General features: G+C 39.0%; 2 protein-coding genes across 3 annotated transcripts in view; one reads left to right on the top strand and one right to left on the bottom strand.

Moving 5' to 3' along the window:
• Positions 1-25,018, bottom strand: part of TM9SF3 (transmembrane 9 superfamily protein member 3) — a 236,461-nt gene that overhangs the window by 162,478 nt on the left and 48,965 nt on the right. The window lies entirely within an intron of this gene.
• Positions 1-25,018, top strand: part of Best2 (bestrophin 2) — a 76,076-nt gene that overhangs the window by 43,814 nt on the left and 7,244 nt on the right. Inside the window, exons 3-8 of the mRNA XM_065217993.1 lie at positions 20,036-20,146; positions 20,461-20,632; positions 20,702-21,544; positions 21,606-21,867; positions 21,938-22,113; positions 22,184-22,370. Of these exons, the coding sequence (XP_065074065.1) occupies positions 20,036-20,146; positions 20,461-20,632; positions 20,702-21,544; positions 21,606-21,867; positions 21,938-22,113; positions 22,184-22,370 (1,751 nt within the window). The remainder of the gene's footprint in view (positions 1-20,035; positions 20,147-20,460; positions 20,633-20,701; positions 21,545-21,605; positions 21,868-21,937; positions 22,114-22,183; positions 22,371-25,018) is intronic.

Here is a 25,018-nt window from a genome sequence, read left to right as displayed (position 1 = left end):
GGGAAGTCGAGAAAATTTCCAACCCAACCCGAAAGATTCCCTCGACCGGACCAGGAATCGAAGCCGCCGCCTCCGGCTTGGTAATACCAACAATCAATACGAAACTAACGATTTTAAATTGGCTCACTACTTGACTAGCCTATTGGTCCCAAGCAAATCGACTAACGTACCTCATTCTAGTATAAATTCCAGTACTACACTATGTTTGTTTTGATTCGCTATGAAAGTTTGACAGATAAAATGAGGGGTTAGTGGATTTTCCTATGTTTCGAGGGGTGAATCGATTAGCTTGGGACCGAAGATAGTACCAGATCTGAGCCAAAAAGTTGAGCTCGTTTCTTTGGGACCTTCTGGTCTAGAGTTACCTCTATTTGGAATTGAACCCAGGTCTTTTGAAGTGAGAGACAATCCCGCTTACCACTACTCCACCGGCTCCAGTGGAAGTAGCACACTTGTTACAAATTGGTTGAGGTAAATTCTATGTGACTTATTTTAGTCACAATCAAGTTGCTGCAACTTTTTGTGACGGTTATGTGCAGCTTGTGTCAATGATACTCTACATATGCCCAAGGATGGTGAACAAATTTTCTACCTATCAAATTCCTAGATTGGACGGGGACTTTAACTTTGCCGTCTCCAACATTACTTTGCTGTATAGCTGCGCCTTTACCGACTTAGCCAAGAAAGACGAGTTTAAAGCTACGTAAATTGTACACATCATCAGATTTATGCTCATTTGGTAATTAAAACTAAAAGCAACCTTCTATTATAGACTTTATCTAATATTAAGCTCATATGTATCTCTGCTCTTAGAAAATCTTAACTCACTAACTAGCAGAAACTTATTCCTATACGAAACAGTTCATAATTAAAGACATCAATTTGAATCGTGTAGTTATAAATTGCTGTTTAATCTTTCGGCCTATTGTTCCAACTGGACCCCATTCATACAGGAGAGATCTCCCTGGGGAGGCATCAGTACACAACAACACCCGGCAGATGATCAAATTTATGAATTGCAAATTTATGCAGCAGTTCATATTAATTGCAAACTGTCTCCTATAATCGCCATGGGACCTACACCTACTACTACCGTCTGGATGTTGTTACGTGACTGAAGCACGACAGTAGCAACGAAATGAAGAAAAAAAAAATCATCGTTATTGAACCCCAATACCAACACCAATCTCCTGAAAGTGTTGTTTGCATGCATTCATGCACTGCCGGTTGCGATCGTTTGCATGCCACTCAACTGATTTGTGGCACGCTACCATTTTATAGCGTGCATTGAAACCGCTACCGCAGCTGCAATTGATGGGTGATAATAGTGTGACAAATGTGAAGCTCGTTAGATATCATAATATGAATTTAACGTTCGATCAATACCCACTGGAGAATTTAATATTTATTTGAGAGTTACCTCAAACCAGCTTTTAAATCCTCTAAAATTATATATGACGTCATTAAATTGGTTTCTAAGTAGGAAACAAAAGTCAATCAAACTTCCGACCGATAATAACGTAAACAAATCGTAATCTGTGCTGGATTTGACATCAAATACCAAATGGGTGAAACACGCAATTGAAACCTGTTCCACGGTAGAGCACCCGTTCATTCGTACAGTTTACATTCAGCGATCGATGCGTCGCATGTGTCGACTCGCCGGCTACTTATAAGTGCTTAGCTTTTCGAAAGCGTGGTTCCTTTCGGTGGTCTATATGGACAGTACCTACAACATCACTGACTGACTGACTGCCATCGTACCTGCGAGGAAACATGTTTTTCGACTTGGCCAAAGAACAACAGGTTCAACGTTTCCAATCGAACTTGACATTCAGAAAGGTTTCACCGGGAGGCTCTGAAAGAGTATAATACACATATGTCGATTCGAAGGACGCCCGGCTGATGCTGCAGTCAGCCGAGTTTTTTTGTTTCGTATTCGGAGACATCATCATCATCACTGGAACTGGTCCGATTACACTTGGAGTTGTGGCATCCGGAAGGTACACGCAAGTGAATCGTCTGATTTGGGCTGTTGACACTTTGACGGCGAACGAGATACTCTGGGAGCTTTGTACTGAGTCGGTTTTCCAAAACCACTAGATGTGTCACCTATAACTATTATTAGCGAGAATGTGTTAAATGATATGAAATTCAATGTTAACTGCTTGCTCATTTACATAGAAAGTACAGTTTGATGGGATGTGTTGTTTTAGTTTGTCATAGTGTCAACAACGGTAGTTCGTGTTGGTGAAATCCTTAAGGTTTCAACAAATGTATATAGGGGAAGTTTACCAGTTATTGTACTGTCTAAAACCTCAAAATATTCATCTAAACCAAAAAAATTTCCACATGACGTTAGACTAAATGTTGTTCTCAATGCCAATGCACAGTGGGACGAAATAAAAAAAGAGGGACATGGCCATTTGCGACGAAACTATTGAGTGAACCATTTTGATATCTTCTAGAATACTTCTTCAATTTTTAAATACTTTATTGCGGTGGTTAAATTTGTTGCTTAAGGAGGATATACACTAACTTTTTATTCAGGCTTATTCAGGTCCCCAACAACTGGGCAAAATTTGAACAAATTTGGTTATAATCTCGATTTGCGGGAGAATTTTAAATTTTGTATGGGAAACGGAACGATCCTATTCATTTGCTTACCAAAAACCCAAATATTGCTCAAATTTCACCAAAACTCGTACTTAGATTGAGAATACCATACCAAACAACTTTGTCGAAGCTACAACACACTCTAAGATAAACCCATTTAAAGTTGATGTTAAAAAATTATAAATACGTATGTAAATCCTTTACATGAAGGGATAGCGATCTCCTTAATCGACCAAAAATGTTCATTTTTAGAGCACTTACAACTTTGTAAAACCTTTAAAAAATTGAAAAATTCAAACTAAAAAGTTATGGTAAAAAGGGTTTTTAAAGGGGTACCCGTTAGTACTCGATTTTCACCCTATAACTTCGTCCACTTGAGAGATTGAAAATTTACGTCTTAGACAAAGTTTCGTAGAACGACTTTATCTACAATGTTTCCATAGATGTTGATCAATTTCAACAAGGCAAGACGTATGAATGACTATCGTAATACATGAGGCACAACGAGTGGTGCTTATACACCATTAACTTATTGAAATGTCAAGCATTGAAAGACGTGGAAGAAAATCACGGAGTCAATAATCTGAACGCTCAGGATTCGACTCCGGTCTTCTACATTTTATATTACTATTTTTATGTTTCATAAGCTAACTTATCCCAACTAACATTTTTATTCTTATCATGGTTTTGAAGAGGTTTGTAAGACGTAGAATGGACTGAAGATTATAATTAAACCAGATATGTTGCTTGGGATGAATTCTGTTATAATAAATCCTTTTATCGGCAGTTTACAAGTGACAGGAAGGCCAGCGAGCCAAAAAAAAAATTGGGAAAACCAGGAAATAACCGGAATTTTAAAAAGTAGCCGCGAAAACCGGGATAAACCCGGTAAAATCAATTAACCTCAATATACGGTAGCATTTAAAAGGCAGATTATCTGAATAAATTTATGAAGCAGAGTAATTTTTTACCAAAACAATGACTTGCTCCTTTGCTGCATAATTGCCATCAGTTATTTGTCTTATTTTAATTTCTCAACAATATTGCAAATTGATATTTCACCTCTGAATATGACCGGAATATGATTTAACCTGAATAAAATGGCCGGAATATGATTTTTAAAGTTTCAAATCAAAATCACCATGCAATTGTTATTAAAATTCCTATGGTATAAATCCCAGAACTACAGGAATTATGCTCAGATGACATTATTTTTAATATTAACAGAAACTCTTCTCGTAATAGCTTGAAATTTACTTTAGAATTCCCAAAATTCCACGGAATCCTCCTTAGAATTCCTTTGAAACTTACCTGGGTATTTGATCCCTTTGAAGTTATTCTCAAAATTATGTTTGAACTCTAGTCAAAAGTCAACCTCAGAAATTGTTTTATATTCGGCCGTGAACACAATGACGATATAGATGGACTGGATAAATACGGATAGCACAAGGTTCACCACCGGATACCGACTTTAATTATTTGCTTTTAACTGATTGACTGCCAATTTTATTCTGAACATCCTCGTTTAACTTAACTTAAAATGATCTTTATTTCTTGTATTTATGTGGTTTACATGTATGACTTATCAAGCGACACAGATGCTTCTTTTAAAGTTTAGTTCTTTTGAAATTTCAATTATTATTAATTACAGTTCCTAATCCTATCAGTCCTGTTTAGAGAATTGTGGTGGGATTGGTTTATTGAACATTCTCGGTTTAGGGGTCCCATATTTATACCAAGTTTGGCTTTGTTCGAGAACGTTCGAAACAAGCCAAGCTGTCGATTTGCATTGGAAATTATCGAAGTGTAATGAGACTTGAACGTCAATTTCGGATCCAGCAAAACTCCGAGATCAGTAATTTCTTCAACCCTTTGAAGGGAAGTACTGTTCATGCGATAATCGAACAGTAGCGGTTGTTTTGAGCAATGAACACAGGATGATCTAAGACGTGACAGTTTTGCCAACAGTACGTTGTGATCGATTTTGTCGAATACCGCCTTCAAATTGGTATAGATGACATCGACTTGAGCCTTGCCCTCCATAGAAGTTATGCAAGTATTGGTAAAGCTTAATAAATTCGTGGTGACCAACCTTCCAGGCATAAATTTTCACGATTATTTCAAACAGCATCGACGCAGCTCATAAGCTCGTTATTCCTCGATAGTTACTGACGTTTCTCCTATCACCATATTTGAAGACGGGAAACATAAGTGACTGCTTCCATCATCCAGTGACCGGGTGAAGATGGCAGAGAGTGGTGCAGCTAAATCAGCTACACCAGCGACTGAACAAAACCGATGGGATACTGTCGGGACCTGAAGATAGCGAACTTTTCAACTTTTTTGCAGCAGAGATGACCATTGCAGGAGTAACCACAAATTTCGTCAGATCAATAAAGTCTGAGGGAACGTCTAACAGATTCCGATAGCAAATTGATCTGCAATGCAGAATCCAGCACCGCTCCAACCTGGTGGGTGTGGCCGCTTTTAGAGCGAAGAATGACCATCGCTGTCATTAGGAACACCTGCTTGCTTGGCGAACGAAACAAGCTGGAACAGGACGCATTCTCCACTGCTGGTACTGTATCTACTTCGGCTGGCTTAGGCACCTCACTTGTTCTCACTTCAGGTTTTCCCCCGTTGCTCGAAATAAACTAGAGTGTAGTGCTTTCTGGCACACTTTCCGCAGGATTTATTGCATGGATACGCTGCACTACGGTGGCCCTTTCTCAGGCAATTGAAGCACAGATTCACCGCTTTTAGCTTGTCTTAACGCTGGTCTACAGTCATCCTTTGGAAAGTCGGGCATTTGAAATTCTGGTGCTGACCAAAACAAAAGTCACACGCATATTCCGATGTCACTGTTGCAGAATGTGACGACTTAGAAGATCTGCCTTTCGAGTCTTGGCGGTCGGTATCTTGGAGGCTGCGGTAGAAGAAGTGGTTTCACATCGATCCAGAATCAAGCTTATCAAATTGATTATTCAAATAAATTTCATCAGAAGGAGGATCAAGATATTACGCTTTTCTTTGCGTAGAAAATTTTCCCAAATCGACTTCAAAGCAGATTACCATAAGAATCCAAAGGATGGAAGGAAATTTTCCAAATCTATATCCAAGAAGGATTACACACCAACTGCTCATTAGTTAATAACTTTTCACTCAGTTGTTGAAATTTGTTTTTTTTTTTAATAATTGATAGATTAGGATCATAGTTTACAATATATATGCAAAGAGTAGGTAAATCTTAACATTTGAATCAACACCAATGAATGTTTACACTTAAAGTCCGAGATGTGCAGCGAGCACTTCTCACTTCATTTTTACAACGCAAAAACAAATACCGTTTATTACTAGAATTAAAATCTACCTGTTTCACGTATCTATGAAGCTTAAACTCTATTCTATCTACTGTTTCAAAAAAACTATGTTTCGTCAACTATGTGCAAAGTTATTAGCAAATGAGCAGTTGGTGACCAAAAACTGTGTATGCCAAGCATGCGGGTAGAATCCAAACAAGGATCGAAGAAGAATAGGAATCTAACAGAGTAGAAAATGTGCAGCACTGAAAAGTGCTGTTTAAATTTGTTGTAGCTTTAGGTAGCAGTAACACTTCTTTCAGCAAAAAGTAAATAGATCCGCACGGCAAGAGAGCATGATGTCGATTGTGAGGATGAAAGGCTTTGTTAATAACAACGCTTGCCTAGAAAATTTCTCCGCAACTGCTTTTATAACGAATCAGTGGACGCGTTTTATAAGGCTGACTCGATGGTTCTGCGCGAGTAGCCGGTCATTCAAGGAGAGCGAGTAGTTGCTTTTGCCTGAACTGTGGACTCTTCCTAAGTAACAATTTTGGTTTTATGAGGGTTCTGAAGACCATGATTTAGATTTGTAGAATGCTATAAAACCTCTATATAGCTTGCAATTATACTTGAATTATCTTGGCTGTAGATACTGTTATTTGTTACAATTATATCGATTATAAAAAATCGGTTAAACGGTATGAAATCTCAAAAATCGGTATTCTGAGGACTTTACCTGTTTTTAGGTGTCAAGTTTGGAAATTGGTATAAATATCGATTAATCGGTATATCTGGCAACGCTGCATGGGGTTTCGACCGTTATTCACAGCACTCCTTAACCATATTTGAGAATAAACTTTGAAGTTTGCTAACATCAATAGTCATAAATAGCGGCGCCGGTGGTGTAGTGGTAAGCGTGATAGGGGTTCAATCCCAGTCGGCGCCACCGGGATGTTCTGAGGCGCGCTTTCCTTCGGAAGGGAAGTAAAGCCGTTGGTCCCCGGTTCATGAGTTGATGGGTCGATAGGTAGGGTCCAGGTGTGGGGCTGCCTCCCTGGCGTCGGTAGCATTGGTACTCAGCACGGAAAACAAGATCGACGGAAAACAAATCAAAGAAAAAAAAATAGTCATAAATGTATTTCATTATGGTTAATCAATCCACAAACACTAAGATATATGAATTGATTCTCAGCATGGTCTGAAACATAAAAAAATATAAAATAGAATTATGTTAGTGCATTACACCATGTAACCTTAAATTGTTATTACTGTACAATTTGATTCTACGTTTAGTTTCCTCCGCCTTGTAAAGGGTTGTACGATATAACTTTACCTGGTATTTCAATACCACTGCCTACCACTATAGTGAATAGCGACCACTAGTTCCCTTTGTCAGACTACAAGCTGCTCTTCGCTAACAATTGCCGACAATGCAATTAGCAAATAAATTAGCAAATTGTTTGTAAAACTACTAAACTAACACCCTTACTAATCTATGATGGAGGAAGCCTGCTATATTGTCTGGTGAAGAAACTAGAAGTCTCTAGCAAACTGATGACGATGACAGGTGATGAAGTGCTGGGGCAAAACACAAGAGCTCCCGTCAACAAATTGGATGATGCCTGCCTATTATCGCGTAATCGCGCACTGACATTTCACATTTATGATCGTTTCATTAGGCATTACTTCTCATTGATTATATACTAGCTCCGCTAGTTGGGAATAGTGCAATGAATTAAATGTCAAATATCAAGACAGGTGGCAGCTATGTTAGCACATCAGTAGTGATGTAATATTATTCAACGATTGAATTTTTCAAAAAAATACTTTTCTATAAACATGTTATTCAAACAAAATATTCATTTCAGTTCAGTATTTTAGCCACAGACCCTGACAATTCTTCTCTTATCGATGCAAATATTATTCCATCAGAATGGGCCTTGCAACAAAGCTTACCCACCAACAACGAGCAGCAACCATGCACCTTAAGTTTAAGTTGATTATTTTTAATTGCCATTTCGTGCAAAACAGTCGCTCCTCTATGGGAAAGGCGAGGAGGTGTAGGTATTTTTTATCTCGCCACACAATTTGTAGCAATGGGGGTTTTAGAGGTGTACAATTTCAAATGCTCGAAAATTCCAGACTTACCAGCTGCTGTGCCGTCATTCTATATAGCTATTCTATAGACCAATCGAATAACCAATGGCGATTGGCGAAGGGGAAGCGGTCAGGTTGTTTGTAGCCGCCGCCGTTCTAGAATTTTTCCACCCATTTTCAATCGATCATTGTTCGATTGTTCTCTTCCGGGCAGAATAAATAGTTGACTGGATTGGCTAATTGTAGAGTATCGGTTGGAGATGCCCTTCAGTTGCTTGACCAGGTTTAACAAGTTTGTTAACACCTCCTCGGTTGAAACTTACAGGATCGGTTAAAATGTGACGCGTTTGTTGATCTACATATTAATTATAAAATAGACCGAACAGTGCTCGCAGCATCCAGTAGCCTTTGATGTCACGATTCACATTCATCATCTTTGAAATCTATAAATTTGAACGATCATTTAACCTTGAATGTCCTTGTCATAAATAATTGATTTCTTGGCAATTCACATGTACACGGTATATATCAATAAATCGCATAGAGCTCTGCACTGTGGTTGCTTCGGATGGGCTCACCTGACATGATTGGTAAAATGATGCAACAAACAAAATTCCAAGGAAGCTTCTCAATGTTACGGTTAACAACTTCGGGGTTTCGAACAATTGAGGAACCACTACAATGCACAACTGTGTTCAAAACACATTTCTGTTAAAATAAACACTGTCATCAGTCATACACAGATCGGCAGCAGGTTTTTGGGGGATTCCCAATCGGTAGAAGTGGACATTGAATGATCATTATTAACAAGTTGATTTGTGTTAGGAGATGAATCAACAACGCTTGAAACTATGTTTTAAACCAGCTCAAACTGGACTTACGGTATGTTGAAAGCTTGTCATAATTTTAAATAGAAGCTTAAATTATATGGACAACTGTGTCTCAGGTTTCATCTTTGGCACCTGTGGATTTGCATGGGATTCGAATGCTAAAGATTTGTGACCAGGCATATATTATTTGTTTATAAGTCGATATAGCTGCGCCGGCGGTGTAGTGGTATGCGTGAATACCTCACACTCCAAAGGGCCTGGGTTCAATCCAAGTTGGCGCCGTCGGGATTTTCTGAGGCATAAAATCACTGATCACGCCTCCCTGGCGTCGGTAGCATTGGTACTCAGTACGGAGAACAAATCATGGGGAAAAAATAAGTCGATATATTTTTTTCACATCTGAAGTGAGTAACAACGACAGATTCTCTTTGCTTCGACTCTTTGTCGACGAAATACACTTTATATTGTCGTGGTGCAACCACATACAAAGTGACAGACACGGCTCGAAAACTTTGGTGACGAACGTGCTATTGCAAATGAAGTAATGAAATTGGGTTGTTAGCGGAATGCTTAAATAAAGCAGCAAAAAAAAGGTTATCTTCCATTTAATTCCACTAAAATAATTGTGGTATCCATGACAGATACGTATTTCGACTACAATGTGCAGTCTTCATCAGTATTAAAATGTCAAGATCACAGGTATAAAAATGAAACTACAATGTGTAGAGTCGGAACCTACCTAACTAATAATAACCATAGGTTTTAGTAAAGTAAAGGGGAAAAATCTGTTCAAACCTCTAATAAGGAAAAAAAAAAGAATGCTATTGCAATTTTTCAGTGTACCCCATGGCAATACTACCACTGGAATGTACTAGCATTTTCACCAAATATACTAGAATGTTTTGGTTCTATCTCTTTCACTCTACTTAAAACTGACATGCATACAAAAAATGACAAGATGATACACTCTTTGCGCACTGTCAAAGATCATTGCACACAAAATCAACTTTGTTCAAATAAAAACAAAAATACTATCCCATCTGGTGGCTATCACATTATTTTAATTGATTTCTTCGCCAGTTAGTCGTCTGTCAATTCGTTTGTGGTGCAACTGTATCATCCGTTTCCGGGCGAAATTATCGGCAAAACAAACTTGAATTTGCTGGGGACATCACCCCGTGCTGTGGCCAGATAAAACTTTTGTCCGGAAACCTGGCTGAAATCAGCAATTTTCACCTTTATCGCGATATTTCGAATTGACCACGTCGTGTTTTCGACGTGGGTGAGTAAGATCAATTTTCTTTTCTCGTCTTCCATTCAGTCTGGCTAGAGAAAAACCTACTAATTATGGAATAATAAGATATTATGGAAAAAAAAGTTTGTGTAAGCAACAAGAAAAGATTATGAAGTTTGTGTTTGACACATAATACCTGCCAACTTCGTTACATGAGAGTCGCAATAAGCGATTTTGTTATTTATCTCACCCTCACCCACTCTTCGCTCTTCACTCTTCGCGAAGAAGCGATCAGAAAATCGCTCATTGTCACTCTGTCAAAGTTAATTAATTTTTAATTAATTTTTTCTTGTTATTTACACATGCAAAATATCATCAAAATTCTTTAGTCAAAATGAATGGAAGGTACCTTGCTTTCATCTAAAGTCTGTAACATTTAGTATTTGGCTGCACAAAATAGGTCATTTCTTCAAGGGAAAATAAAGTACAAAAACGCTAAAGGTATCATTTTGTAGGATTTTTATTTAGCTTTAAAATATAAAAAAAATCGTCAGCTTTTCGGATGAATTTTTGAACATTTCGCGGAATACCTCTCATCATGTCTTGCACAGTAGTACCAACAATCAATACGAATCTAACGATTTTAAATTGGCTCACCACTTTAGTAGCCTATTGGTCCCAAGCAAACGATTAACGTACCCTATTCTAGTTGAAATTCTATTACTACACTATGTTTGTTTTGATTCGCTATGAAAGTTTGACAGATAACATCAGGGGTGTGTGGATTCATGCAGAACATGCAGGGGTGAGTGAAATAGCTTGGGACTGCTTGGGACCGTTGTTCTGGTACTGAGTGAGCCAAAAATAATAATGATTTTCTTCGGGACCCAGTGGTCTTAGAGTTACCTCTATGGTAGTACCATAGAGGTAACTCTAAGACCAGAAGGTCCCGAAGAATCGAGCTCAACTTTTTGGCTCAGCTCTGGTACTCTCTTCGTCCCAAGCTAATCGACGCACCCCTCAAAACATAGGAAAATCCACGAACCCCTCATTTTATCTGTCAAACTTTCATAGCGAATCAAAACAAACATAGTGTAGTACTAGAATTTCGACTAGAATGGGGTACGTTAATCGATTTGCTTGGGACCAATAGGCTAGTCAAGTAGTGAGCCAATTTAAAATCGTTAGTTTCCACCGGTTAAATGCACTATTCAATCCATTGCTCTGTGCAGACCATTTGTACAAAACGGTAAAGGACGAGGCAATGAAAGAGCCAACAAAAACATTCAGGCACTCACGAGCAGACGACGCACTCCGCTTGCCTTCGCTCACGCAGCATGTAATTGAGTCATTTTTCCATAGACTTCTCTGACGTTTAGGAATTGCACAAGTATTAGTGCAGAACTTTGGGTAAATTCAAAGGTTTTCTTGCACTAATACTTATAATTTACCCCGAGTTCTGCACTAATACTTGTGCATTTCACAAACGTCAGAGAAGTCTATAGGACATGTACGCTCAGTCATTCAAAACAAATATTGGGTACCATCACGGTAAAATAAACGTGTTGACTGAGCTACTGACTGGGTGCTCGGCTGTACCTCTCAATCATTCAGACTCTCACGAGGCAGTGAATGATGAGGCAGATGGCAGTTCATATTCATATCAAAATGACTCAATGAACCTGACTGTTTTGCGCACTGATCCTATGACATCGCGGCTGTAATGACAGCTTGCAAAATCAGGCGAGAGCTTTACCGGACCTTCGTGTGATTGAATGAACGGGAAAATTATGTTCTAGAGACACTCCTCCTTGAAACGTTGTCCATTCATAGTCGCTCCAGTGATGAAAACCTTTGTTTTCTTTCCGCAACTGCAGATGCCTTGCGAGCGAATTTATCTGCAAGACAAATTTGAATTTATCCGGAGCATCTCCCTTACGTTTATCAAGGTAAAATTTTTGACCCAGGATTTGTCCAAATTCCATTTTTACGTTAGTTCCATCGTCCTTCAAAATACATCCGTTATACTTGGTCAGAACTTGCTCGTACAGCTTCCTTGCACGGTTTTTGGCAACCAGGTTTTGTTTCAGCGTCCTGTTGAGATGTTTGCATGGTACGACCGAAAACCTTCTTGCATACAGATTCGCCGAACTGTACTGTGTGCCGCACTGAACCTTTTCGAAAAATCACGACCGGAGATCCCAGGATTCTTTTGGACTGCCCTTATGACCTTCGCTCTTAGTTTTCGGTCTTATGTTCCCCTTTCTAAGTTTGTTTTGTTTTGCACGATTCAACGTTAGTGTTTCCCGGTAACGTTTAAGCACGGTATTTACAGTCAATTTTGGAAATTTGAGAGCCTTTGCAATCATTCCTCCTGACCACGTTGGATTTTGCACGTGAGTGTGCAGAATTTGTTCACGTCTGTCCCGTTCCATCTTCGATAACTTTTCAAGTGTATGAATCCTGAAAACGCTGTCAACTAGAGGCGCTACAGTAATTAAAAAGAAGTGGCCAAATACTAACTGGAACAGACTTTATTACAACTTTTTTAATACTGTACGTATCGAGACGAAACTTTCACCACTGAAACACGTGTACTTTCAAAACAAATCGTTGTCAAAACATTCCAAATCCTACTGTTGACGCAAATTCAAAGTTTGTTGAGTCAGTGTTGTGAATTATTGTCTGTTTTTTGCGGATGCTGTTCAGGAAACGTTAAACTGGACTCTTCCACTGTTTATTTGTTCGGGCACAGCAACGGAAAATACGAACTAATTACACTGTTGGATAAGGTTTTATTCACGGATAACTTAAGACTAAATGCTTAAGAATGATAGCTTATGTTTACAGGAGGATCTGGCAACCATGCCGAATTGATAATCTAAATAAATTAGGCTCCTCAAGTTTTAGTCATTTTCTAGTGTTTTTCTACTATTTTATAGTCGTGAAATAGCGTAAAAACTAGTTTATGGTTTAAGGAATAATAATCCAGAGTCATTGTTTTGCCTACTGATGAAGAAAACCTAAAAAGTGTAAACATTTGTTCGGGTGATTTAACAACATAAAATGGCGTTTGCTAGTGTTTTGCTCTTTTTCTGCATCGTAACGCTTGAAATCGAAAGCTGCAGGATAACAAAATCTGGAGTGGCTGTTTGCTTGCCTTGCAGATCTGGATTTCTAGGCGATTCCGAAAGGAAGTTAGAAATACAGTTTGGAGGATAATCAGGATAAGTACCGGGTTTATACATATATTTAATTGTGAAATGGACAATCCACGCAGCCTTTTTTCATTCTAATAAGAAAATCAGTATTCGTAGGTAACGTTAAAATAACACAAGGAATTATTGAAATATTTCAATGTACTTGACAGAGCTTTTCTAAAAAAAGCTTTGATATTTTAACGCCTGCATTTTTCGTTGCGAAACCTTACTATCATAAGCATCACATTTTTTTTAACAGACATAGACAACTCAACCATGCAATCTCATATTTGTGGACAGTGACTGGCTGCCGCTTTTTCGCAGATAGAGGTTCACTCCTGTAGATTACCGGTGCCAGCTGATAGAGGAAACATTCCTCTATCTGATGATATCGGCGGTTTGCAGGTGTGAGCTTTTGTTCCCGGGAGATGGTTGACGAAAGCGGTTGTACCCTTTTGAACCTATGACAACAACCGCACGAAATGAAAAGTTTCGCATATTGAGCTGCCACCTAGCGTAGTTTTTGATAGCGCTTTGTGGTGAATATAAAATCGGACAAAATAATAATAATAATCAACTCGAGTTTGGATGCGGTTTGCTCGGGAGCTGTGAGGGTGGATTTGCTCGGGAATGGGTGGTATTCTGCTCGAGTTTGGGTGGGTGTCACTCGTGTTTTTGCGGATTTTCCGGAAAATCTACAGGAGTACTATTTCTTTTTTTCTCTCTTTTATTTATTTACATATTTAAAAATCGCCCTTATTGTCAGTCAAAAAATCCATGGTTGTAACCTAAAAATACATGGTTCGTTGCGAATATACCTATATTAACATAATCTATAATATATTTAAGGATTTCATACCTCAGAGATCGTTTTGGGAGTATTATGGGCACTGTTCTTAATGAAACACTTTTTTTTAATATAATTTCGACTTAAATTTTAACGAGGGAGTAAGTAGTTTTACCACGTGATGATTGCAGGGAATATCTTGTAGATCTTGCTGCCTTTTTTCTCAATGATAAATGAGGCGTGGGGGGTTTGGAGGAGGAATAAACACAAAGCTGTATTAGTGTGTGTGGAGACAGAACAAAAAAATTATGAATGAACGTTGAATGAATTTTATTCTATGACTAAGAGTGTGAATGAACCCAAAATGCATGAGTGAATGTGAATGGGGCATACGTTATACCAGTATGTATTGTATAATGGTATTTTTACAGTTTGTACCGTTCTGATTCATATTACGAACACGCTCAAATTCTGAGCACTTGTGTTTTTGTAAGGGACGGATTTTGAAAATTTTTCTTTTAGGATGTCCATATTATGATAAGTCGTGAGTTTAAATACATTCTGAGCGGATCAGCAATATTTTAGGTAAAAAAGGTGTTTTTCAAAGGATGATTTTAACGCACTGTTCGGAATTTGAATCAATACGGTAAATCGCGCGATGATCGAGACGTTTCCGTCGGATAAGATTATTTTGCGGCCGAGTGTCTAGGAAGCTATGGAAACCGAAATGGCTCTTGATTTTGTTTTATGCCCTTATAGTATAAACCACCATCGCACTTCGTGAGTTGCCCCAATAGAACCCTTGCTTTTTCTTTGAATCAGTACAAATTCGTTCTATTATATAAAAAAAAAGAAGTATACATATTCATTTTCTTCCGAACTAAATAAACCACCATCACACTTTGTGAGTGGCCCCAACAGTATCCTTGCTGTTGGTCTAAATCGGGTCAAATCGGTTCTAATAATTATTTTATATTCAATCAAGTAAACCACCATCACACTTTGTGAAGGGCCCCAACAGCATCCTTGCTGTTGGTTTAAATCGGTTCAAACCGCTTATAATTAATTATTTTGGTCATTGATAAAATAAAATAAACCATCATCACACTTTGTGAGTGGCCCCAACAGTATCCTTATTGTTGGTTTAAATCGGTATACACACATCTAATAATGATCTACATCTCTAGACAGCCGGCTGTTTAGAGCATAAATCGAAAACACTTATAAATAACTACACAAAACAAAAGATCGCATCACTTATCAAGGTGAATCCTGATCCAACGAACCTAACCCACTAACAAAACCTCCTTCCTGTGACTTTTGTGGGATGCAGAGGTAAACACGGTCCCAAAACAACAAAAGTCACACACTAACATTCCTTCCCTCTCCCACCTGATTGCAAGGACGTGGCCGGTGACGTTATTGATCTTTAAAGGTAGGAGTCACTGGAACATGTACACTGAGAATGGCAGGTTACTCCCAAGCTCCATTCAGTTGATTCTTTGTACAATTTCACTGGTTCAGATCAATCACGGAGTGCAACTATCGATACGTGCAGTCAGACTAAGCTAAGCTAAGCTAAGCTAAGAATGATAGCTTATGTTTACAGGCTGGAATGCGCCTTTTATAGTCTGCAGAAACTTTTTATATTAAAACAGAAGCTGATTCGGGTCCCATCATCTCGAAAATGACTCTTTCTTACATAATAAAATAGCTTGGGTGTTTTTGAGCACTTCGTAAATGCTCGATTCATGATCCTGACAGTGGGATTTTCCTAAATTGGTGTAAACTAGAGGTGCTGCTGTAGAACAAATGAAGTGGACCAGACTTTATTTCAATATTTGCATTCCGTGGCGTCGCTTTAACCACAGAGAACAGGCGTTCAACTTTCACCAGAAACTTGTGTAACGATAAGTGGGAACGTCGCCGTTATGTAACGCTAGCATCTCCTGATTTCCTCCATAAATTTTCCTCTTTCTACCAATTTGGCGCTAGTATCGATACATTTTCGGTTAAAAATGACCACTCGGCGCTACCGGCACTTAGTGTCTAGAGTAAGTTATGCAGCACCATAATGTTGTCAAAGAGGGTTTTTAGGTGGGGAAATCGGCGTTGGCGGCGCTTAAGTCGAATAGGAATCTTTGCACAAGTTTTTACAGAAATTTAACTCAAGCCTCATCGTCTGTTCTCTGTACTTTAACCTTAATCTACCTGTGCACCACCTCTAAAACATAAATGAATTTCAAAATATTGCTTGCAATAAATAAATATCAGTACAACTAGAAGATTATGTGAATTTTGCAATCAATTTGGATGCACATATTGTAAGATATCAGGTTTTAAAAGTTGGTGCACCGGTAAAAAGTGAGGTTACACGACGCCACTGATTACATTCCTTTGAAATTCTTCACATTTATTCAACTCCAAAAGCTCCTCAAATCATCTGGATTTGTCCTCAGAAATCCATTTTTTTTTTCATCTGAATTTTAATGAAAAATTGCAAAGAATTTCATTTAACTTCATGTTTTTAATTATTCTCCTAATATATCCATCTAATATTTTTCGAAACTTCCTTGATATTATTTTCTGAATATTCTTCAGTAATCATTAGTGTTTGGGCACACGTCGAATATATGTGCAACTACCATACACACTAAAAATGTATCCATCGAGGTATCCATCCACACACAGATGTCATTACTTGTATATACAGTGTCCATAATCACAGAGAACAGACGTCTAACTTCCACCAAAAACTTGTGTAACGATAAATGGGAACGTCACCGTTACGTAGCGCTAGCATCTCCTGATTTCCTCTGTAGACTTTCCACTTTCGACCAATTTGGCGCTAGTATCGATACATTTTCGGTTAAAAATAACGACTCGGCGCTACCGGCACTTAGTGTCTAGTGTAAGTTGTGATACACCAGCGTCATCATGTTTTCAAAGAGGGTTTTTTAAGTGGGGAAGTCAGCGTTGGTGGCGCCATAGTCAAATAGGAATCTTTACACAAGTTTTTACAGAAATTTAGTTCGAGTCTCAACGTCTGTTCTCTGTGTTATAATCTTGTTCTTTACTGTTTAGTATTGTATTCAATGATAGACGAGCATAAGCATGCATGCATGAGCATGATTGACCGCCCACGGTTGCTACTCTGTTATTGCTGGACCAGCTGTAATTACACAGAGAACCAATAGACGATGCTTGGGACTAGCAATCATCCTCAATGTGTAAAAACTGGTGATCTCAAATTTAGCAATACCTGCGCCAGCCGCGCCTGAACGCAGGTCAAGAAAGGAATGGGTAGGAATGTGTTGACATGAAACTCGCTTTGATGGAAACCGAGGAGTCCTCTGCACTTCCACGAGGAATCACAGGGATGTTGGGTAAGAGGGTTGGGTTTTCAGCAGGGTTCGTTTCGGTAAACGATAAGCTGAATTGATTTCCTAACGATCGTATAACACGAAGGAGCTTGGGATTGAACCCACGGTCTTCTGCTCAGTTAGCAAAAACGTTTGCTACTATGCAAACGAGCTCCTTTTTAATCATCGAGTTGCTGTTATTACCATGTAGTCATATTAACAAATAAAACGATTGACGAATCTTGATGTGGATGGGCTTGAGATTAGACTCAGGATGTTCTGCTCAGTAAGCAAAAATGGTTGCTCTAAGGCCACCGAGCCCCTTATATCACATCATACCGTTACTCAAGTTGTTATAACTATTCAAACCCGGCACCGACGACAACGAAAGGTTTAGCATAATACACGATAAACAAGCGATCTTACCATACATTTTTAATATGAAAGGACCTGGGACCACGTTTTTCTGCTCAGTAAGCAAGCCACTGCAACCGACGATCTTTCAAATCCGACAACAAAAGGCTACGAAAAAGTATTTAGGCCTTGATTAAATTCCACTATAACGCGACGTTCAATGTTTCGATTTGCTCTTTACGCATTGTTCAGGCAATCATAACAAGCTATGACCAACGTGACGATTGTTTAAAGTAATATGAGTAATATGAGTATTATTGTACAAATTACAGTACATTGTAGAAGTTACCTCATTATTCTGCAGCGCCATCGGTTTTTATTTCTGGATCTTGAGTTGTTTTGATGATATACTTACTTGCGGCTGTATTCAATGATAGACGATAACAAATAAAAAGTCAATAGTTTGTATGCCTCCGCCATAGCAGGACGGCCAAATAATCGGTCGTGTATTTTATTTTCAAAACATAACGTAGGAAAAGGTCCTGCCCGTGCGTGATCAATTAAAAATTATCCCGGGACCCCCTTATAAATATCTTCGAATTCTCATTTAATTTCATCTGGTATCCTCCTCAAGATTCAAATACAAGTCTCTTCAGGATCATCTACAGTGACCAGCACAAAAAATCATCCACTCACAAAAATGTAAACATTTGAACAAAACTTATAACTTTTCTGTCATTTTGTTTTATATCCTATAAAATTTGTCAATTTTGCCTGCCTGGTATTAATGATTTTTTTTTTGTGGCAAAATTTCAAATAAATAAGTTTTATGTTAAAAAGAAATTTAATTGCTATGGCATAATGAAAGATCCATCTTTTGATTGATAAAATAATCAAAAAAATCTAATCCAAAGCAAATGACTAATAGGGGGTTTGATCTTATTTCCGTCCTACTAAGTACAACCCGCGTTTTACCTCTCTTTTTTGAACGGTTTAAAACGAAAAATTGAATATTTCTGTCAAAGATGCCTTCTAAATTTATTCACCTCTCCATATGTACCGTTGGATTTGATAAAGAGTCATAAATTGTTGAGATATTGTTTAAAATCTAATACCGTTTCTTGATTCTAAATTCGTCCTACGAGCTTCAATTCCGTCCTAACGCATTGAAATCAAGGTTGTAAATACTCATTTCAGCTAAAACAATGTTTTTCTAAATTATGAAATAATTAGATGCCATGATCAAATTTTGAATTGGTAGGATACAAGAAGAGGTTGCAAAGAATGTGTTTGACATATTAAACCTGTTTATTTCATTTCATGAGAGTCACAATCAGCGATTTTTCACAAACTCACTCACTCACTCACTCACTCACTCACTCAGCGATCAGAAAATCGCTGATTGTGACTCATAGAAAGCAAAATTTACAGGTTTTATGTTTCAAACGCATACTTTGTAACCTCTTCTTGTAAGTTACAAGTAAAACATGCCATCATACCATCTTTTGGTTTCATTATTCCGAAAAACATTATTTTAGCTGAAATGAGTATTTGCAACTTTGATTGAAATGCCATTAGATTGTCTTCGTCCTACGGATAAACGTAGAAAAGGGGATTCGCTGGGAGCGCTTCTTTTGTTTTGAGAACAATGAGCGTAAATATTCATATAATGCGCTCTAATAGTATTTGTGTTGTAGGTATTGAACTAACGCATCGGAACAAACCTATTATTGATTTTTGCACGGGGAAATCATTGATATTACTGATCTTTTCTGATCGATAGAACGGAAATGGGCGATTACGACGAAGTAGCACTCTACCCTAGTCAATGTGATCTCCCTTCGCTTCGATGACCAACTGCAACCGCTTTGGCATGCTTTCCACCAAGTTTTTGAGGTGCTGAGAATCCAAATCGTCCCAGACCTTTTTTAGTGCTGTAAAATATGTTTACTTGTTTGTGACACCGGTTTTCTCCATTCAATTATCCAGGATAGTTCAAAGGGTTTCGATTGGGTTCAAATTGGGGCTCTGAGGTTGCCATTTCGACAAGAACAGAAAAAAATAAGTGTTTTCTTTGCCATGTGCTTGTGATCGTAATTCTGCTGAAACATTATCTCCAAATTAAGATTAGAGGAAATTTAAGTAAGGGAAATTGGCGCAATGGAAGACTGAGCCTACAAAACAGTACTTACTTCACTTATAGATATTGCTTAACCAATGACTTAATGAATGTTTAATTTTCTTTATTTTCAGATGGCGCGGCAGTGTATACAAAGCAATTTGGCGAGAGCTGCTAGCATATCTTTGCGTTTACTACACACTAAACCTGACCTACCGGTATGGTTTAAACGAAGAAGGTAGAAGGTAAGTCTCTAAAAATAATCTCTAAATAAACCTTCATCCATCACTGGACGGCCCCTGCGTAGTGATTTTATATTCATACCTCTCACGCCAAAGTCACAAGTTCAAATCTCATCCCAGATAAGTCACGAATGACCTAAGAGTGCTAACCGTTGTAAACAGATCCGCATGTTAGCTTTGCAATCAAGCTAATCATAAACTAATTTGATATTCGTGCTCACTCACCTCGAATCATTTCATCTAATTGATCATGACAAAGCATATCGTAAGTCGCAACTTGCCCTGCCTTCGCTAACTACCGCCTCTTTCTCTTCCAGAGTATTCGAAAGGATACGAAATTACTGCGGACAGCAGCGCGAAACAGTGCCACTTTCGTTCGTGCTAGGCTTCTATGTGAGTCTGGTGGTGAAAAGGTGGTGGGAGCAGTACAGATTGCTACCCTGGCCCGATACGCTTGCCCTCTTCGTCAGTGCCGCCATCCAAGGCCATGTGAGTATTCTGTGGCGATTGTTCTATTTAGTAGCATGATTCAAAAGTTAATGTATCACCCTCTTCTAGGATGAAACTGGCCGACTGATGCGACGAAACATTATGCGATACATGGTCCTCGCATACGTTATCACACTGCAGAAGATTTCGCTGCGAGTGAAGCGTCGCTTTCCGACCTGGCAGCACCTGGTGGATGCCGGCTTAATGTTGGAAAGCGAGCGGAAGATTTTCGAAATAATGGACTCTAAGAGTCCCATGTCCAAGTACTGGATGCCTCTGGTGTGGGCAACCAACATAATCAATCGTGCCAGAAAGGATCAGATGATCCCATCGGATCACATCGTCCAGACTCTACTGATGGAACTGTCTGACATCCGACGACGGTTGGGTGGTCTCATCGGTTACGATACGGTCTGTGTACCGTTGGTGTATACACAGGTAGTCACACTGGTGCTGTATTCCTACTTCACGGCGGCCATCATGGGCAGCCAGATGATTCCGACGTACGACGCAAATACCAACACCTACATGGAGCTGGATGTGTACTTCCCACTGTTCACTGCGTTGCAGTTTGTATTCTACGTGGGTTGGTTGAAGGTTGCCGAAGTGTTGATTAATCCCTTCGGCGAGGACGACGATGACATCGAACTGAACTGGCTCATCGACAGACATATCAAGGCATCGTACATGATCGTTGATGAGATGCACGATGAACACCCGGAACTGCTCAAAGATCAATACTGGGAGGAAGTGGTACCAAAAGACTTGCCCTATACGGTAGCGTCCGAACACTACCGACGAGAGGAACCCAAGGGATCGGCGGAGCACTACGTTGTGAAGGAATCTGAAGCAGTTTACGCCAATATTGTCGGCGGGAAGCGAGCTGTGAATGATGAAGTCTACGCTGATTATGTAAGTTTTTAACCTAATTGTCCCGAAATGTATTTTTTGCTCAATTTATTACCACACATAGGAAAGTGTGGACACTCCGATGGCTGAACGACGCAAGGGATGGTTCGGCCGGCAGATGAACAGAATTTCGATGCGTAGTGCATCGACGGCCTACTCGTCCGGGAGGTTGTTCACTCGCAATCGGAACAATTCGGTGTACTCTAGTCCAGAGGCCGGCATCACCCAGCCAATCAGTGCCGGTGCTCCAATGCAGAAAATTAGTTTCTATGATAAGTTTGTCAACCGAAAATCTGGCCGCCACCCGCGGCAGATAGTCAAACAAAGTATGAACAAGACCTTTCATAAAACCTCGCTAGAAATGCCTAATCTTGTGTGTCTCCTCATTGTAAACAGATTCCAAACTAAGCCTAAACGGCTCCGTGATTTCAAGTGTGCCACCGAAGGCTCGTCCTCGCATTCCTACTCCAGACGTTGCCAAGGATAGCAAAATGCACCCACTAGCGAATATCACCACCCAGCTGGAGAGAACGTCCAACATTGCGTCCGGAGTGGCGCTGATGACTACTCAGGTACTGTTCTCGAATCGAACTACCCGTATTTGATCTCATACTACCATCCAACCTAAACTTTATCCAACAGCTGGCCAACAATCCGTCCATCTACCCAGCGTCGTTGCACAACAGTGACCTTCCGGTTGTCGGTACGCTGTTGCTGGCTCCGATCAAGGAGCTCGATTCCAACTCGGTCACCAATACTCTGCACGCCGGCCAATCGGCCACGGCTGCCCTGGCGAAGTCAATACTGCCGTCAAGTATCAAGAATGCCGGTGAGTTTTATTTTTGCCGGAATGTTGTATGCATTTTTACCCCCTTCTTACAAAATCAGCTTTAGAGCTGAGGCCTGGAGGGCCAAGCGTCATATACCAATCGACTCAGCGCGATGAGATCGAAACATGTTTGTGTGTATGTGTGTGTGTATGTGTATTGCCGCGGATACACTTATATGACAAACTATGAACATGAGCATTATTTGGATAATCAATTATGAGCACATCCATGATCCCACTTGTATAGTAGAGTGATGCAAAATTTGAAATTTTCGCTCCACAATACTTAAACGATTCCAAATCGGATCCTGACTAACCTCTCAAAATTTGAACCCATTTGGTGAGAAACTGAGATGGCACAAACCATTTGAAGTTTGTATGGGAATAACTATGGTAAAACCAAGATTTTTGTTCATGTCTATCTAATTATTCACCATATCGGTTTACTTCAAAAGCTTTCAACTGTACTTGTAGGAAATTTTTCCAGCTACAACTTTGCTCAAAACCATTTTTTGATTAAATGCAAGAATCGAAAGTTATCAATGATTCAATGCGCTGATGTCTTATGATCATGCTCAATCAACTGCTCAGCAGGCAACATTGGTGTTTCTGGGGCGTTGAATAGGACACAAAAATCATGGCTACTATGTCACACTGCAAAATACAGTGTTGCCTACAGAGCAGCTGCTTGATCATGTCATAAGTTTACCAATCTCTTAAATAATTAATAACTTTTTCTTGTCTCGTTTTACAGAGAAACGATCTTGAGTAAAGTTGTAGCTGAGAAAATTTTCTATAAGAATGGCTATCGAACTGTTTCACAGCTCAATATGGAAAAAGACTAGAAGGCAATGAACAAAAAGTTGAGATTTCCCATAGTAATTTACATGTAAACTTCAAATGGCTTGTGCGAAGTCTGTTTCTAACCAAATGAGTTGTAACTTTGGGAGGCTAATCAGGACCCGGTTTGAAACCATTTAAGCACTGTGGAGCGAAAAAGTTTAATTTTGCATCAGTGTATTGTATAGTTTTAGGATGTGCTCATAATTTATTATACAAATAATGCTCATGTTCATAGTTTGTCATACAAGTGTATCCGTGGCATATGTGTGTTTGTGGCGCAATAAAGTACGACGTGTTTCATGACAACCATTGCACCACATTGGATGCCAAATGGAAGAAACCATAGTATCATAGACATGATCGAACATTTTAGGAATCGGTCAACTGGTTTTAGATATATGGTTGGAACATGTTCCACTGAATACGGACCTTAAAATTTGAAGTGACCTGAAACGTGTCAAACTAGGCTGGCCCACCAAAATAAAAGTTCTAATTTTCCACGGGCCAACCCCTAGATTTGTTCCATTAGTTGAGAAAACCATTCTCTGAAAGTTTCAGCTCATTTGGTTGTAAGATGAGCTGGCGCTTTTAGTTTAAATTTTGTGTAAATAATTTGGATAAAATAGGGGAAATGGCTCTACTGTTGGCCTATGAATCTAAATTTGGGTCCATCGCTAAAAATCTGCTCAATTTTATCTAGATGAACGCGTCATTGGGGCGGTACTAAAGGATATTTTTGGTCGTTATTGAAAATTTAGTCGATTGCTGAATTTATGTATGAGATGTGATGTGAATGAAACCCACCATCAGTGCAAGGATTACCTGTCTGCAGATACTTAACCGGTTGTAAAGTTCTGCCTGATGGTTTGTTGCAGCAGGGTTAATCAGTTCCATTGAAAACCAGATGGCCATGTGTAATCACGTGACAAGGGACTGGCAAATCCACGAATCCTCGTCCAGTCAACAAATCCTTTGATTACCTTACGCTGTTTTGAAAAGTTCTTTAGTGGGAATGACACTGATGAAGACTGTACATTGTAGTCGAAATACGTATCTGTCATGGGTACCAAAATTAATTAAAAGGAATTAAATGGTACCAACATTAATTAAGTGGAATTAAATGGAAGATAATCTTTTTTTTTGCTGTTTTATTTAAGCATACCGCTAACAACCCAATTTCATTACTTCAACCAAATAAGCATAAAAACCTCCAAGCAAAAAAACGAATATCATGTACGTTCACACGCGCAGCCTACTTTGATTGCAGAATTTCTGTATGGGCTCAAATTAGGGGCATTTAGGCCAACATTACATCCATTTCCCCTCCATTAAGAAATGATAATCCGATACTCTTTCGATCATTACAAAGTATTCTTATCCTTAATTTGATTCCGATGTTTGAAGTTTGTGGTTCAAACCTCGGTTCAAACAACGAGTAACAGCTTTGCTGAAGACTGCACCATGAGTTCAGTTAGTTTTATTGAAATATTTGCTTTTGAATGTAGATGAAAATTTCAGCCAAATCCCCTATATAAACATTAAACCAAAAGCACCAGCCTGTTTAACGTCAAAGACAGCTGGAACATTCAGAGAGTGGTTACCTCATCAAAAGGCACGAGTCTGGATGTTAACCTGTGGAAAATATAAACTCTCATTTTTTTGGTAATCTATTTGATACTATCTAGCTTAAGCAACCTGCCTGTATTTTACTGCAATATACGAAAAAATGCACTTACAAATTTCAGAATGAATATCTCCATAATACTAACTTGAATCGTGATCTACGGGCGCGACATATCTAAATC

This window comes from Ochlerotatus camptorhynchus, unplaced genomic scaffold (genome assembly GCF_037179485.1).
Source record: "Ochlerotatus camptorhynchus isolate MF236.1 unplaced genomic scaffold, CSIRO-AGI_Acam_v1.1 ptg000082l, whole genome shotgun sequence".
In the NCBI taxonomy this organism is placed as follows: Eukaryota; Metazoa; Arthropoda; class Insecta; order Diptera; family Culicidae; genus Ochlerotatus; species Ochlerotatus camptorhynchus.
This window is presented reverse-complemented; position numbering and strand designations above follow the sequence as displayed.